The following is a 17019-nucleotide window of genomic DNA, read 5'->3' on the forward strand; positions in this document are numbered from 1 at the left end:
ATTCGAAGGAACACAGACGTGAGAAGAAAAAGAAAAAGAAAATCAGGGAGGCAGAATGTCAGGGGAAAGAAGCGTGACTTGGCCAAAAGGAGGTCTGGCAGTCCCTAATCATCCTTGTTATGTTTGACGCTTTTTTGCCTTAATGTCAGATGCAGGATACATACCTGCCAGTATGTAGATTTATATGATATATAATAGATATCCTAGTATATTTATATCATGTCTGTATGCTTCTTTCTGTGAGTATCGGTGTGTCTATACACAATGTATCCAGCATTTGCATTTGAAGGGGAAAGGGAAACATTGCTGCCAATTAGTCATTATGTTGCTGCAGTGCTCTGGCCAACATAAAGAATGTCTTGTTTTTAATCAGGAAGGTACAATGACTATCTTTATAGCTACCTGGAGGCATGCAGATGAAATAAGCAATTGACATAAAGGTGTTGCAGGCAATGTGGTTGAATATTTTCTCTAAGGTTGTTCTTTTGTTTGAAATTGATGGACTTGTGTTGGCTTGTCGACATGATGAATTTGACAGTGTGTGTGTGTGTGTGTGTGTGTGTGTGTGTGGTCAGGAGTGAGTGAGTGAGGGCCGGATGATAGAGATGTTGTCATGTTATGTGTCATTGTTCACTCACTAGCATCACCATATCTTGTTGAATGGTGTTCAGGATTCGATCAGCACAGCTTAAATAGGTCACGGTTTGTTTAGGTATTTTTCACAGGGTAAAAAAAAAAAAAAGAACATGAGCGTGGTTCTTTTGAAGGTAAGAGCTAGTTTCTGCAGGTCAGTAACTGAGCTCGTCCGGAGAGACACCTCTGCTTGGTGCAACAGAAGCCTGTGTGTTTGACCTGCTCCGTCGCTGGATGGAGCAGAGCTGCGGGGCCGCCACACAGGCTTCCATCTGGTGGAATGGGAATCCAAAATTACTATTGCAGTTATTTAAATACAAGATTCCCATATGCATCGGCCTTTTACTTTAAAGATGTTGCTTTGTTTTTGTGGCTTCTTGTTATGTCATAAGCTATAAAAACATTAATATTTAATTGCCATACAAACACAATACTGTAGCAATTGTTTCTTATTAAGAAATTATTAAATTGATTGATTGCTGCCATTCTTTTTAAATGATGAAAAGAAAACCATGGGATGTCTCTCAAGCGTTTTCTTTGAACAGTTTGTGTACAGTTTATTTTTGTATCATTCTGGTGGATGGTCTGGAAATTGAATCACGTATTGATGATATAGCTATAAGCATTATCACCCTTGTATATAATGTAATATTGGATTGTAAATTATAAATTTATTCAAGTCATAATGATTGACAAATAACCACTTAAGGTTGTTAAGTGAACCACTGAAGCACTGCAGGCCACATCCTCACCTTCTCATTTTCCTATTACGTTTTCACTCACTTGTGCTAACATCCTGTCACATTTTTAATTGTGCACATTTTTAAAAATAAAGATATTTGTACCAGCACTTTATTTCGGCAGGTTTTGAGGCAGACAGTGTGTTTCGGGTCGTGTACAGTCTGTGCTGGAGGTTTGGTCATTGGCAGTCACCTATTGATTATATTCCATCGGGCCAAATCCCAAACACTCATTGTGCAGTAGTCGATGTTAACCCATCCCCTGTTTCTAGAGACATAATTGAAGAAAATAATCATTCTCTATTAATATTCCATGTGAGAGTGAAGTTTTTTGACTGGTAAAGTCAAATGTAAGTGGATTAACTCACATAGGATGTGACTTGATGATAGAAAATGAATAACACGTGTCCTTTGATAACTTGGCCATTTCTAGAATGATCTCCACCTCTATTTCTTAGTAACTTTTATCACTAGCCTGATAGCCTAAACGTCAGTCCCATGGTGGCCTAACTAGCTGGTTCCCATCGGCGTCGCCGTCAGGTTACTTTGCCACAGACTGACTCCCTCTGAGAATAATTCTCTGGGCTTTAATTCATGTGTTTGTTCACAAGTTAGAAAGATTATACAAGTGGAAAGAACACCATGAAATGATTGTAATATTTGTAAATGATCTTGCTGTAATGTGTAAAATGTGTCCAAGTTATTTTTTATTATATTATTTTTATGAAAGTTTTTCCTCTTGACAGAGCTGAGGTGTCATTTTGTGAATAAATGCATTTAATAAGCAAACATCTATATATAAAACAATATTATATATCAGTATATTTTTCTTTTATTTCACTGTTCGGTACTGTAAAGTGTGTTAAAATTACAAATAAAGTAAGATTTTTATATTAAATGCGATATTGTTTGTAGTATGTTTGATGTTATCATGTGCATAGTACATACATACATACATACGTACATACTGTGCTTGTACATTGGTTTTGTTACTATATTGGTATAGAGGCTCAGTAGCATAATCTCATTCCTAACCGTCCCCAGACCCTAATATCCCTGTCCCACCCTTCACTCCCTTATCCTAAAAAGGGTCAATCAACCCCATTACCCCTTATGCTACCCAGGGTTTGTACCCCACATGCACACATCCACACACACACACACACGCACACACACACACACACGCACACACACTTCTCTTTATGGTAAAGCAGTTGTATTGTGCATGTATTAGGTGCTCAGGTCTGAGAGCAGATATGGAATGCAGCATTGAGCCTTCTTGATATTGCACGGGCCTAACTCAATATATATCAATATCAATGAAGGAAGGTGCCGACTTCATAACCTTGCATAACAACACTCTAATATCTAGATTATGTGGTCAGTGAATGGTGTTGCTTGTCCGATGGTCCTGACTTGTAGATCTATAATGGCATAGCCTGATGTCCTCTTGTTTTTAACATCTGAACTGGGCTCTGTAATGGATGCTCGCCCTGGATTATGGCACAAAGGATTGTTATATCACATCCTGTGAATTGATAAATGATACTGTTTACATTTCCCTGCGATGTAATAGAGACAGTAGTAAACCTGCTCCATTCTGAGAAACCAGTGCCAGACCCAAAGGCATTTATTATTAAGATCCTTTTCAAAGAGATAATAACAATGTAATAAACTTATATTATTCTTATTATTATTATTTGTTTGTTGGTTTTTACATTTTATGTTGTATGTGGTTTATGGTGCAAATTTTCCTCTGGTTCAGCTAAACTCAAGGTTGGCATGAGATGGCTGCGTCCAACATTTTACCCAGAATCCTCTACTTTACACACCTCCCACGCCTCCCCACCAATCAGGACGTCTAAACAATGACGGCGTCCAATCAGAGGAAAACAAGACAGAGAGAGGGGGGAGTGCCACAGGCATGCGCATTGCTGTTGCGGAACAAGGAAGGGTAATGACTGATTAGCCATTTACCTGTTCTCTTAGGAAAAAACTGACATAGTTTTTGTTTTTATGAACCTTTCTCGTCCGAGATATTGTGATATTATCGCAGCGACATACATACATTTGGTAATTTTTCGATAACGTCTATATTTGGTGTTTGTTTGTTGTTAACTAAACAACAAGCCGGAGTCGCTCTCGTTTAGCTAACTTCGCTTGCTAGCGGCTTTAGGGGCTAGCTAACGTTAAGAAGTAGCTTTACCATGACTAGCTAGCAGCATGTTGATACATAATGTAGCATATTATCATTGTGGTATTTTAGTACCATGGTGTGTCCTGTCACAGCGTGCTGTTAACGGCCATAAGAAGTGCCACCTGCATTCATTTGTAAATTGCATTTCATTGACAGGCGTTTCTGGAGTAGCTGAATCTCTCTAGCTAACACTAAATCTCTCCCAGTCTGGAGCTGCACCATCATCACCGTCATCACCATGTCCTGTGTGTATCTGCTGCTGCTGCTGCTGAGTCTGGGAGTGTCAGCGGTGGAAGTCCAGCGGCCTCGCGGTGTTCCTCTATCAAGTGAGGATCAAGAATTTAATTGCAGCTAATAAGATGTGCTCCACATGTACAGTTACATATCTCTGGCCCTAGTGTGAAATTGAATTGACAATGTAATCCCTTTGAATTTTGGAGATGCCATTGCACTGACTCTGTTTCCTCTGTTGACCCCCAACAGAGCGTCAGTTCTATGAAGAGAATAAACCTTTCACTTGCCTGGATGGCTCCCGCAGCATTCCCTTTGACAGAGTGAACGACGATTACTGTGACTGCCAGGATGGCTCTGACGAACCAGGTGCGTTCATCTCACATCTTGGCAACCAAGTTACTGGAGATTCCCATCAAAAGCAAGCTGAGAATCATTTTGAGAGTGTTTGTTATTCACTATTTTGTCACAGTGCATTGAATTAAATACACCAGTCTCTCAGAGAAGTCATACGCAGCTTACTTAATCAGTATCATCCTTAAATTTGCTAGATATTGGTGGTAACAGCCAGCTGGATTTGCAGGAATAATGCATTTATTTTCTTGCAGGCACTGCTGCTTGTCCCAATGGCAGCTTCCACTGCACCAACGCAGGTTTCCGATCAGCCTTCATCCCTTCCTCCCGCATCAATGACGGCATCTGTGGTAAGAATATGTTACCCCCCCTGAGTTGCACTGAATCGTTTATTCAGGCATGCAGTGTGACCAGGGTTTTGATTAATGTGTGTTTCCTCTACAGACTGCTGTGACACAACAGATGAGTACAACAGTGGTGCCGCCTGTCAGAACACCTGCAGGTGAGAATGTCTTTGAATTTTAACTCAGATGAAATACCCACTCTCTAACATCTAAGCCATGTTTCTCTTCATTGTTGATATTTGGTTGTTTTGGTGCCATGCAGCTGGACTCAAAATAAATTTAGAGCGAATTTATTTTTTTACTCATTAACATAAAGGTGTGTGTGTGTGAGAGTGTGATTTGAGCTGAAACCTAGAAGCACAGTGACTTTTCTAGTGCATGTTTCTTGTTTCCTACTTTGTGAGTCAAATATTTTATTTCCTGTGTGATCTACAGGGAGTTGGGGCGCAAAGAGAGAGAAAGCCTGCAGAAGATGGCAGAGATTGCCAAGGAGGGCTTTCTGCTTAGACAGCAACTTATACATGAGGCCAAGAGGGGCCAAGAAGAGAAACAGGTGTGAATGACAAAACAACTTTTGGGGGTTGTATTGAGCAAAAACATGTTCAGAGCAATGAAATATGTCTCCATTCTGGGTCAGAGCTTAATCAGGATAGCATACAGAGATGCTTTGGAGTTTAAATGTTATTAGTTACTGTATCAACAAAGAAATTCAAACATTTCTGTATAAATTAGTGTATATTTTACTATTAAATCTAATTTCTGTTTGAAGGCCTGAGATTCAGGTGTTAAGGCCAGAATCACCTTTATTCACCAATTACAGAGGAGGTAGTAGGAGTTACATGATGTTGAGCATGTCCCACACCTTACAGATTATAGCCAAATTTGACACAACTACAAAAAGATTGCTAACTGGATGTGACTGCACATACTGTGCTAGAGAGACGGGTGGAGAGGTGCAGGTAATGCAATTAAAATGCCTATGTTTTGTGGTCTAGTACAGTGAAATCCTTATCTGTGATAATGAATCAGAACCACTCACTCAAAGCCAGAAACCAGCTTGCTATCCGAAGTCCGACTGCAATAAAAAACAGTTCAGCTAATTTGGGAGTGATGAGTTGCCAGGTCTTCCAAGCTGACAATGACTGGGACTTCGTATTTTGCTTTTGCATTATGAAATTGCCGTGGTAAATTATGCTACAATAGCTTTCTCTGTGGCCAGCCCTGTTTGCTATCTTTGACCAGAGAATGTGCAACATTCATGCATCTGACAGTGTTTTTCTTTGTAGATGTCTACACACTGTCATAAACTGTTCAGGTATTGTGTTATGCTGATTTAGGTTATGTTTGAGTTTATTTATTGAATTCATCTGTCTCAACAGGGTAAACTAACAGAACTGCAGGTCAGTAAGAAGGGTATGGAAGAGAAGGTGGAGGCCCTGAGAACTGTGAAGGAGACTGCAGAGCAGCCAGAAAAAGAAGCTAAAGAGCGCCATCTGAAGGCCTGGGAAGGTAAATTGAGATGTGGCCAGTATATTGAGATGTGGCCAGTATATCACCATCTGCAGTTTGTTCTAGGCACCACATGACAAGGATTATGTCTACATCCCCAATACTTGACTCTCTAGTCGGTTTACCTTTGTCCAAATTAACAGATATAATTACACCTCAAAAGGGCAAAAATAATGCCTTACAAAACTGTAATGCACTTAATGTTTACAAGCAGCAAGGTTGTTAACTATAACTGTAATCAGTCTACACATTTCTGCAGGCCAGTTGCCTAAACACAGTGTGTTTCTTTACTCCTGTGTATTGTTTCATTTTTAAAAATCTTGTGCGCTAGTATTTTTGTATTCTAAAATTCAGTCTCCTGAAGTTTCACAAATACGATTCTGCCATATTATGTGCTTACATTGTATAGAAATGAGTGCGTATGATCACTATTCCTGATCATTAATATGCAGTAAGAAAGTGTCTCATTTCACTCGTTCCTGTTTCAGATCAAAAAGCTCTCATCCATATGGAGAAGGACAAGGTTAGGATGGCTGAGGCTTTTGGCGAACTGGATGATGATGCAGATGGCTCGTGAGTATTGGTGCCCTGCAGAATTACTAGCACCCTTGGTAAAGTGAGATTTATACAGCATACAGCATAGTGAAATTTACCAGGGAGGACTTTAATAAGCTTTGCAGCAGAAGATGCCAACAATTGTTGTAACCGTTTCTTAAAAATGGAAATTATCGCTCAATGGAAATTGGGGATGTAACGAAAGCTAACGGTTTGGTTTTATACGCAGTACTGGGTTCACAGTTCAATATTATCACAGTATTTTGAGCAAAATCTGAATGAAAATTCATTTCTGACGCAAAACAAAACAAGTGTGAAAACCATAAACATGGTGACCAAAGGTTTCTGTAAGTTAAATTTAAAACTTTTAAATACCTTTTTAATACCAGTTCAAATAAAACGCAATTTCATCCCCAAATAAGCCTGAAGATAATAAAAAAAAACAGTGAAACAGTGAAGTATACATTTGCGCAACTAGGGGAATTAGTGCAAAGAGAAACAGTGTTTCACAACAAAGTTTTTAAGACTAAACTGTATTTAAGACTCAAACACAAATTTTTTAAGACTAAACTGTATTTAAGATTCAAACACAACATCTAACCTTATACCAGCACCTGGAGTTTTTCACTGTGAAGTTGTTGTACATGGTGCATTGTGTTGCTAGTGTTACCTGCAAGGCGAGGCTCTCTTACAATACTTCCAAACAGTCTTTGTCTTGTCAGTTGTGTTGTTGCTGTGTTGTTCCTTAATTGGAAATCCAAAATGCTGTCCATCCTACATCTTAACAGTAGTCAGCTCAGCTGGGCTCACCAGAAGTGTGATGACTAGTACGTGTTAAGTGTTCAAACAAAAGAGAGAAGACCATTCTGAATGTCATTTCTCAGATTTTTTTTTTTTTTTTGATGCAACTCCACAATGTCAAAATATTGTATCATGTAATTTCGTGTCACAAACATTCGTTACGTACCCACTTGAAATTAATAAATGTTCTGAACAAACAGAGTAGAGAGCAGAGATTACAGATCATTACTCATATTGTTTATCTATATGGCCATTTTGAGTGATTGTTACCAATAATTGTGTGTTTTTCTAGGTCTTCTTTATTGGCTGACTTGCAGACATTTAGCGAGTCATTACTGTGATTGAGTGGGTGATGTGTTTTTGTTTATCTCAGTGTCTCAGTGGCTGAGCTTCTGTCCCACGCTGAGCTGGACCCAGATTCAGATGGTTCACTGACAGAGGCAGAGGTTCAGGTAAGATGCTCTGTAATTCTTCTGTACTTCAGGAAATTCATTCTATTTCAACTCTGAACATCACTATGCAGACTTTTGTGTTGGTCATTTTAAACATAATAATGTGTGATTATCATAATGAACAATTATCTATTGTACATCATGTTTTGAGCTGAACAAAACAAGACATTGTGATTGTCTTTGGTTCATTTAGGGATTATTGGGAGGATTGGACAAAGTGGATAGAGCAGCATTTGAGACCGTTTGGAGTAACATCAAAGAAAAATACATATCAGAGGTAAGAACCTGAGTAAGATGAGATATAAGATAAGATAAGATATACTTGTATTGTCTCTATAGTCTTCTCTCAGTATATTCCCAGTGTGAAGAAGCCACAGCTTATCTAAATTTGGTCGGCATCAGGCCCAAGCAGACACCCCAGCACCGGTGGAGACCCCGCAGGAAGAGGTGAGGGAGCCAGTCGCCGACAGCGACTCCGATCAATACCCTGAGGATGACATCCCAGAGGAGGAGGAGGAAGAAGAGGAGGAAGAGGAGGAAGAAGAAGACCAAGACGAGGAAGACGATAAGGTAAACTGACTGAGTTTCTCCACCACCCTATGCTGTGGGAGTCTCAGGTTTGTCGCAGTGAGTCACTCTATCTGGGTTTGATATGCAGATCCCTCCTACGACGCGGACTCAGGAGAAGAAAGATGCTGACGAGGAGACCATGCCACCCTATGACCAAGAGACACAGAACCTCATTGATGGTGAGCGTGTGTATATACTGTATATATGTGTGTATATTTATAAAACAGATGGTTCCAATCCTCAATTCTGATTTAGCTGAGTCACGTAACTGCATAGGTGTTAATTAAAATTTTAATGCGCTATCTGAAAATCACCAGTCATCCTGGTAGTATAACTATATTGCTTATTGGAAGACGAAAAATAGATTTATTGAACGTTTGTGTTCCTTTTTTATTACAATAGTCAACTGCCAACCTTTTTATAAAAGCAATAAACCGACTGAATAAAGCTGTGATTTACATTGATTTTAGAACAGCTGAGAGGTGTTGTTGTTCACGATGTGAAGCAGAGTCTCTTGGTTAAAAATGTATATAAATCTAGACTATATGTGTATATATATGTATGTACATATATGCATGTGGCCTGATTGATGTAATTTAGAGTTTTATGGGTCTTTACCGCGAAGGCATATTTTTAATTAAGTGCATCTGATTCCCAGCTGCTCAGAAAACCAGGGATGAATTTGATGAGGCTGAGAGAGCTCTCCGCGAAGTGGATGATCAGATCAAGTAAGTCCTCAGCATGAATATGAATGGGCTTCGTTCCCAGAAATGCAATCACAGCGTTTGCTACCACAACTGCAGCGTAACTTTGACAGCTGCAGCCGATAGAAGATTAATGTTGTTACCGGCATAATCGCAGTGCTATTAATTGAACACTACAAACAAAAACACATATTTTGGGGTTGATTGTCTGACAAACAATACTGATCTAATTTTGTTTCTGCTTTTCCTCTGCAGGAGCCTTGAGAAGGAGATCTCCTTTGACTTTGGGCCGAGCGCTGAGTTTGCCTACATGTACAGCCAGTGCTATGAGTTAACTACTGGAGAGTATGTTCACCCTCTGCCTTTGGAAGAAGATCTTTTCTATTTATCTTATTTATTATTTGGTATGAATTTCCAATTATGAGAGACTAAGCACCTCCTTCATTTTCAGGTACATCTACAGGCTCTGTCCGTTCAACCGAGTATCCCAGAAACCCAAGTACGGCGGATCAGAAACCAACCTAGGGTAAGGGAGTACCGGTGTCTGTCTATCTGTTATGCTTTGTTAGTGTTATTTTAAAAGCTCACTTGACTCACCCTCATTCCCTCTCTCTAGAACCTGGGGAACATGGGCAGGTCCTGAGGGAGACGTCTACGCCCTGATGAAGTATGAACATGGAACAGGGTGCTGGCAAGGCCCCAATAGATCCACCACAGTAAGTCTCGGCCACTCAAGCCTCTTCTCAGCCCTGATTTGATCCTCGATCCCCAGACTTGATCCTTGTCCACAGCTGATTTTTCGCACCTTGATGATTCCTCACAGGACAAAGCACTAATAGCTTGATTTTCTCTCTCTTTCAGGTGAAGCTAACCTGTGGGAAGGAGACAGTTGTGACATCTACCTCAGAGCCCAGTCGCTGTGAGTACCTGATGGAGTTCATCACCCCCGCTGTCTGCCAGGAGCCGCCGAGCCTGGACTCTCCTCTTCACGGGCATGAGGAGCTCTAGATTCACTCCAGTTGTAAGTTTCTTAGAATTTTAAACCGTAATTTGTACGTACATGTCAGCTGGCAAACCTGAATAATGCAGTCAGTGGCCCAAGATTGTTAAAGGAAGTCCACTTTTTGAGCAGAAGTACAATGGTTTGGCACCAATGAAAAAGAACTATATTTACAATCAACAATTCACCATCATTTCTACATGGTGCTTATTGAAGCCAATTACTATTCAATGATAGTAAGAGCTTCATTATGTGTAGCTACAACATTTTAGAAGAAAGAAAATCCTTTTCCATTGCAATAACAGTTTCCTATTAGAAGAAGAACAGAACAGCACAGAGCAGGAAGAGCAAGGTAATGCAACTTCATTTGACTTCATTGTTGGTTGTTGATAAACAAACCTACTGGAAACATTGAGAATTTACTGATGCTGGGTAGATGAGTTAATAGATGTCAGGTGTAGTTTTCCCTTTTTAAAGAGACAAACGTTATAAAATGCTATTACAACTTACTCTTATTCAGTGATTTGATATTGGTCAGATGGAGGTGACGTTTTAAACTCCCATTCAGCTTGAGAAGTATTTCTCCTCTATGATTGATGGTGATATTGTAGCGTGGGTATCGTACCTTCAATATCAGTGTAGTGTAGATGAGTGTAAGTCTGATCAGTGTTGAGGGCGAGTGTGGAGGTGAGTGGATGTGGGACAGCAGAACTCTTGATCCTTCTGGATGTGTCATGGACCTAACACAACAAAACATCTAACCCCAATTACGTATCCCCCTCTCACTCACACCCATTTCCTCTAACTTCCAAGCTAGGTTTATACGTAGGTGCTCATCTTAAAATAGCACAAGGGACAGGTACATTAGTTCCTGTATACTGGTAAATGCTGACTCCTTTGAAATCAAACCTGTGGGGACTAAATGCAACTGAATTGCACTGCCTCTAATGCAACAACTAGGAAGTGGTGGCTTGAGTGAACAAGCCACAGAAATGAACCTATATGTGCTCTCTCTTGCAGGTTGCTCTTAAGGGACCACAGGGACTGCAGCAACATGAACTTGCTCTGCTACAGCAAGCTTCACCACCCTGGCCTCAGTTAAATAATAGAGAATAAGGGAGGGAAATTCCAATTTGTAGTCATCTCTTCTTTTGTCTTTTCTCATATTTGTGTCAAAATATAGCGTCATTCCATTGTTTTCAAATAAAGTTGTTTTTAACATATTCCAAACTATTGCCTCCTGTCGTTTCATTGCCAATTATACATGCAGCCAACTTGTAATTAGTGATTTCTCAAGTCACACTGGGTATTTCAGAAGTAGTTATACAGTTTTAAATAAAAACAAAATTAGAATTTTAGTCATTTTTAACCAATTTAGTCATTCTAACAAATCAACATTCAATTTAGCATTTATTAATACTACAAATTATACTTCTAAAACCTTAATACCAGGAAATAACACTTAGGACTTATGTCCCTGCATGCAAAAGTGTTTGAATTGTTGCCCATCCTTGTTAACACATTCTTGCATTCCCTCTGCGACGCTGTCACACCATCTTGCGTAATCCTTTGTCTGCATTGATTTAATGTATAGAAAAATGTATACCTACTTTTAAAACACCCTGTATATTGCAAAATGGAGAGCGTGCTACAATGTGTCTTGGTATCAAAAGGATTCTAATCACTGTGTTGCCTCTATAATTTCTGAGACTTATTGCAAGTGGTGTGCTGTGAAAGCAAGCAAGTCAGAAGAAACCTTAACTATGTTTCATTGTTTAGTAAGTTGATTAGTATACTGTATATGCATACATGATGGTGACAAATGGCATTCTCTTCATGTGTTTGGTCAATAATATCGTTTTGGCACTAAGTTAAATAAAAGAAAATTGGGTCACTCAGATTTGTAACTTTTATTTTTTTTCTGGCATGTAAAGTACAAATAATTAAACAATTCCATGAAAAAGTCTTCAAGCATCTTCAGCTGAAATCCCAGTAATAAATATCCTAGACTAAACTGAAAGGTTTATTTTTTTTTCTTTGTTAAATTTTGTCATTGTTCATTTGGTCATGTTTGGAAGTATGAGATTTTGTATTTCTTCCACTGACATTGGTGTCAGCAGAACTGTTTTGATCATTTTCACCTTTGATTTGTTCTACCATTCCAGGAAAATGTAAGAAAAACATCACTAAGTTACTGTGTCCCCTCTTCTAAATAAATAGACACAAAATACAGTTGGTTGAGAAACAGAAGGACCACTCACCCCTTCCCTACCCAAGTGACTCCCAAGAAAACCTTCCTGCAGCTGTTGTGAGCTCTTTAATATTTTGCTGGAGCTCTTGGCTGGGTTTCCAAACGCATCTTGGCGCTAAAGAACATCTTTGTCTCACTAGCATAAATTGATATTAAGATGATGTCAGCATGATGATGCCTTTGGGGTAACGCAACCCTCGATAATCATCCTTATATTTATTAACCCATCAGCATCGACAGGAAAGCATCTTGAGAGCGTACCAAGCCCAGGACATGGCCTGTGTGCCTGGCTTGTTGCTGGACCCTCTAATAGGCCACAGCCACGCTGCAGGGCCCGTCCCGTGTCCCAGCACTGTCAGGGGGTCTCAGAGTGGTTGAAAAAACAAGACTGTGATTAGATTAAATAATCAAAAGATTTTCATTTAACAAGACAAACAGAACACAGGCAGTAAAGGCATAACATCTAGCACACAGCATGTATGTTTATACACTTCAATTAGTTAAATATAGCAGTGCATTCTTTGACTATGGAGAACTTTTCCAAATCGTACTTCTAAAGCTGTTTTTTAATCTATTTGTCCCCCTTTTAAGAAACGAAATGGTGTAACCACAATTTTGGCAAACTTAAAATCTTTTAAACTTGCAAATATAATGAAATAAACCATAAATATACACAAAACATACTTTATACGAGGCAATAATAATAATCATAATAAATAGTTTTTAAGTTAACAATAAGTTAAAACTACAAGCTTAAAGTCGCCCAAATAATACAAGTTTGTTGGCGCTATTTTGAATTTTTTCTGTTTAAATTATTTTATGTTGCAACAAAAGCTACCACAGACTTTTACAAACACAATTGAACACAGTTTGATTGAAATAAAAAAATCTAACTAAGTCTAAAATCTGCATACACTGTAAGAACTGCAACTAATTAAATAATGGAAGAAAAATAACAAATTGTACCCAATCAATGCAACCAAACAAAATCTTTGACCCATGTGTGTCCTCTATGGCAACATCAACAACACAAATACGCTAATTTAACAAGTGAGTCTTGATATGTAAAAGAAATCAATAAATTACAGGAAAAAATGATATTTGAAATTGACATGGGCTAAAACTGATGATATATTAGACAGTATTCCTTTCAAGGTCATTGAGAATTGCTCTATTAAGTCAGCCAAATATGCAGTTTGTCTGAGCTTGCATGGTCAGAGCACAAATCAGGGGCTGAGGAAGTGATTATGGACATTTAGAGATCAGAGCTCTCATTGCTTGTTTGATTCTCTTAATGACTTTGTTCGTTTAGCGCGTTTTTTTGTCTGAACATTTGATCCTTTCGCTATTCCGCAAACCATTTCAGTGTGACGTTTAATTTCTTTTTTAAAAAATATATATCATTTGTTCTCAGTCAATATAAAAACAAAGCACATTGCACTTACTGTTCCATAGGAAAGTTTTTTTGTCTTTTTAAATGATTATTGTAGTTGCTCAAGCGGTGTAGTACTGTTGTTTCCTGCCATTGTCCTTGGCTCTCTACTGTACATTAGGTGTGGGACGAGGGTCTTTGTATTGACTGTGTATGAAGGGTCGTCTCGGGCTGTTGGTTTGGGTTGTGGCTGGACTGTACTGGACTGGACATGGCTAGGTCAACAGCTCCAGCTGCAGTTCAACACGGCCTGCTGTCTTGTTTGTTCCTAAGGGCTATCACTGGTCTCACCAAGTGCTCAGTCCTACTGTGCTACCTATTTCTCGCGAATTGCCAGACCCAAAATAGCTAGTATTAGTCATTTGTGTGGTTTAGCACTGGACACACCACCAATAATCATTTGGAGTATATTGGGGAATGAAATAGTATGAGTCGGATAGAAAGAAGAAGCCAGAGTAAGTGTTTGCGGTGGTGCAATGTTTACAGTTTTAAAGGATTCATTTAATAATGAGTCAAAGCAGATGATTTTAATGTTGGGGGGAAATGCACTATATGGATGCATAAGATTTTTCCTTTGTCAAGAGGTGAATTGATTCATCACGATATGGTTTTGATATGCCTGTTTGTTTTTTATCAATGAATCAGTGTCTTGATGAAATGTGTGCAAATGGGATTGCTTGCAACTATTTCAATTTAGGATTTGGTTTAGTGGTTTAAGGATAAAGAAATGCAAACTGATATGCACAACTGAGATATTCAAAAGTAATGATAACAGAAATTAAAGAGGGTCCTTATTCAATAAATAACAAAGATTTGTACAGCAATTACTTGGGGGATAATATAGTTAGTCTTAATTTATCCTTCTTGGTACTGACTTGCAAAGCAATTCTTTGGCTAAAATCAAATCTACCTAATCATAACGAATCCTACTCAATGTTCATTATGAATCTGCGTCATTGTTTGAATCTGCCTTTTACCTTTCTATTTGCAAGCAGCCGTTCAGTTTTTCAGCTGGGCAGTGAGCCTGTCTCACTGCAGCTTCGTCTGGGATTCTCAAGTCAAAGCACTTCACTTCACTGCACCATCATTGAAGCAACACTGTACACAACTTCAGGACAAGAGATACGAGTGTGTCTACGCACTCAAAAGTATAGATGTGTCTGTCAGGTTATACCCCTAACTGTTTAATTTAGCTTTTTTCTTTTTTTTTTTTGTACATCAAATTTGTTTCTGTTAAGTTGGTTTCAATCGTTTTGATATGGTTGAACAGCTAAGTTTGTATGAGATACAACTTTCCTTCGCCCCCTCCCTAAATCCCCACCCATACACCGCATGCTTGTTCCCCCTCTCTCTGCAAAGATCAGAGGGTTTAAAATAAAGCCATGCGATGTCCCAATTTTTCCAAGCTTAAGAATCTGTAAAAATTCAGCACAAGGTCTTGTTCTTTTGTATGTATAAAAATAGATTTATCTCTAATGTAATCCTTTCAAAGAGATCGTCATCCTCTTTGGCTAACACAGCGTCATTTAGAAAAGCAAAAATGTCTTGAATATAGTTGACCTTATTTAATCTATTATCATGTGCAGATGTCTTGATATTAAAAGACAATAGCTCTCCCCATGGTAAATCTTAAGTCTGGTCTGTAACAGACAGTTCAGCAAGACAGGTTGTAGTTGGCCTTAATGTTTCATCAAGGGTGCCATAAATAATTTCCATGCAATTGGGTTGGGGATATTTTGAGAAATGCTATTTTGGTGGTAGTGCCAAACAGATCTGAAGCAAGTAAGTAAAATACCTTTCTGTTGTAAATAGAAGTATGATTATGACACTTATTTGCAGGCTTGATTTTGTACAATCGTCTTTTGAGAGGGCAGGAGTTCAAAGCTTAGTCTGGGAAGCTTTTAATAGAATAGAAGGGGTTTAAATGAAACTGAGGAGCATTTGGCAAAGCTGGAGGAATTGGTAACAATCTTTCTCCTCTAAGGATCAGTGATAATTTGATCATTGCCAGATATCATCGCTCACACACATGACTCTTAGTCAGTCTGAGTGTTCAGTCATTGGAACTGCAAGTCCTTTTAATCTGCTCTATGCATGTTGTTACTGTAGAGCCCTTATATTCCACTGAAATGTAAAACTATGACCTCATGTACTTGGAGAGCTTCTTCCTGTTCATTTGTTTAAAGAAAAATACCGGTGCTCTTGAGTTTTTGCTCATCTCTATTATTTCTCTGCAGACCTGCCTGGAACATTGTTCAATCCATGTGTTGTTTGACATGTACTTCATTACTTTTGGCAGCTCATTGGATCCCAATCATATTGAAACTATCAAGTCTCGTGCTGACAGATATCCATGTCAATCTGAAGCTGTAATCCATCACTGCAAATTTAGTAATGCCCGCTTACTAAAGGGAAATTGCTTTCTTGTTCTTTGATAAATGGCTGTGAATTCCCAGACAAGTAAATAAGCAATTGCATGCAGCAGGATCAATATAGTTGGTGTTGTCTTTCATGTCCTGTTTGTTTTTCTCTCATTCTTGCTGACCTCTTATATCACCAGACGACCTTTCGATTAAAGGGACCTCACACCAAATCATAAAAACAAAGCCATGCAATGGGAAATGGCCTGTGGATAATGTAAAATAGAGGTGCAATAAAAAAAATGATCCAAAAAGTGGAAAACACCGGTATTTTCCTTTAAAGTGGCTGTGTCACGGTGAAAGGGTTTCCCCTTACACTCATCACTCCCTAGCCCATCAGAGAATTGCTAATGAACACTGTCGCCATGGGAACACTGCCACTATGCTCTAAGTTCACAGACAGTCTGCTTGTGGTGGAATCCATTCTGAGGATAGATACTAAAACTAGAGTGTGAAAATACAGGGACATTTTTCCTTTTAGTGGACAAAATATGTGTGTATCCTCTAGTCAATAATAGTTGAACTGTGTGTTTCTGTGATAAATATGTGTACTTTTGTGTCTTTCGGTGTGAGACTGTGTTGTGAGGGAAAGAGTGATTCTGATGGCCTTCAGACTACTCATTACTGTGACCAGTATCCATTAGTTAACCTAAATCATATTGGGTCAGAGCTAACAAGCTCACATAGGGTAGAGAAACTGCCCTTACACTAGGCACCACCTAATGCAGAGTCAGGAAACAGTAGTCAAAGTTTCTAGAAAATGCTTACATACTCGGCTATTATAACCACCTTAAATATTGAATATATAGTTATATTTTAATATACG

General features: G+C 38.8%; 1 protein-coding gene across 2 annotated transcripts; it reads left to right on the forward strand.

Annotated features, from left to right (window-relative positions):
* Positions 1–3314: 3314 nt before the first annotated feature.
* On the forward strand, positions 3315–11376 carry prkcsh (PRKCSH beta subunit of glucosidase II). 2 transcript variants are annotated; one of them, XM_071920720.2, is made up of 18 exons: positions 3315–3446; positions 3727–3896; positions 4054–4170; positions 4410–4505; positions 4600–4657; positions 4935–5052; positions 5879–6008; positions 6497–6581; positions 7738–7816; positions 8010–8093; positions 8219–8386; positions 8475–8565; positions 9045–9114; positions 9346–9435; positions 9542–9616; positions 9707–9806; positions 9952–10111; positions 11111–11376. In XM_071920720.2, the coding sequence occupies exons 2-17, from the start codon at positions 3809–3811 to the stop codon at positions 10096–10098; spliced, it is 1596 nt and encodes a 531-aa protein (XP_071776821.1). In that variant the 5' UTR covers positions 3315–3446; positions 3727–3808; the 3' UTR covers positions 10099–10111; positions 11111–11376. The 2 variants fall into 2 exon arrangements, with proteins under 2 accessions (XP_071776821.1, XP_071776822.1); XM_071920721.2 differs by having other exon boundaries at positions 3315–3327.
* The last annotated feature ends 5643 nt before the right edge of the window (positions 11377–17019 follow it).

Source organism: Centroberyx gerrardi, chromosome 7, assembly GCF_048128805.1.
Source record: "Centroberyx gerrardi isolate f3 chromosome 7, fCenGer3.hap1.cur.20231027, whole genome shotgun sequence".
NCBI lineage: Eukaryota > Metazoa > Chordata > Actinopteri > Beryciformes > Berycidae > Centroberyx > Centroberyx gerrardi.

What these genes read in the sequence shown, in the direction of transcription:
- prkcsh (XM_071920720.2), top strand. Translation starts at nt 3,809, where the DNA reads ATGTCCTGTGTGTATCTGCTGCTGCTGCTGCTGAGTCTGGGAGTGTCA. An exon ending in TGACAGAGGCAGAGGTTCAG is followed by an intron (nt 7,817 to 8,009) that starts GTAAGATGCTCT and finishes TGGTTCATTTAG; the next exon opens with GGATTATTGGGAGGATTGGA. An exon ending in AAGAAAAATACATATCAGAG is followed by an intron (nt 8,094 to 8,218) that starts GTAAGAACCTGA and finishes GGTCGGCATCAG; the next exon opens with GCCCAAGCAGACACCCCAGC.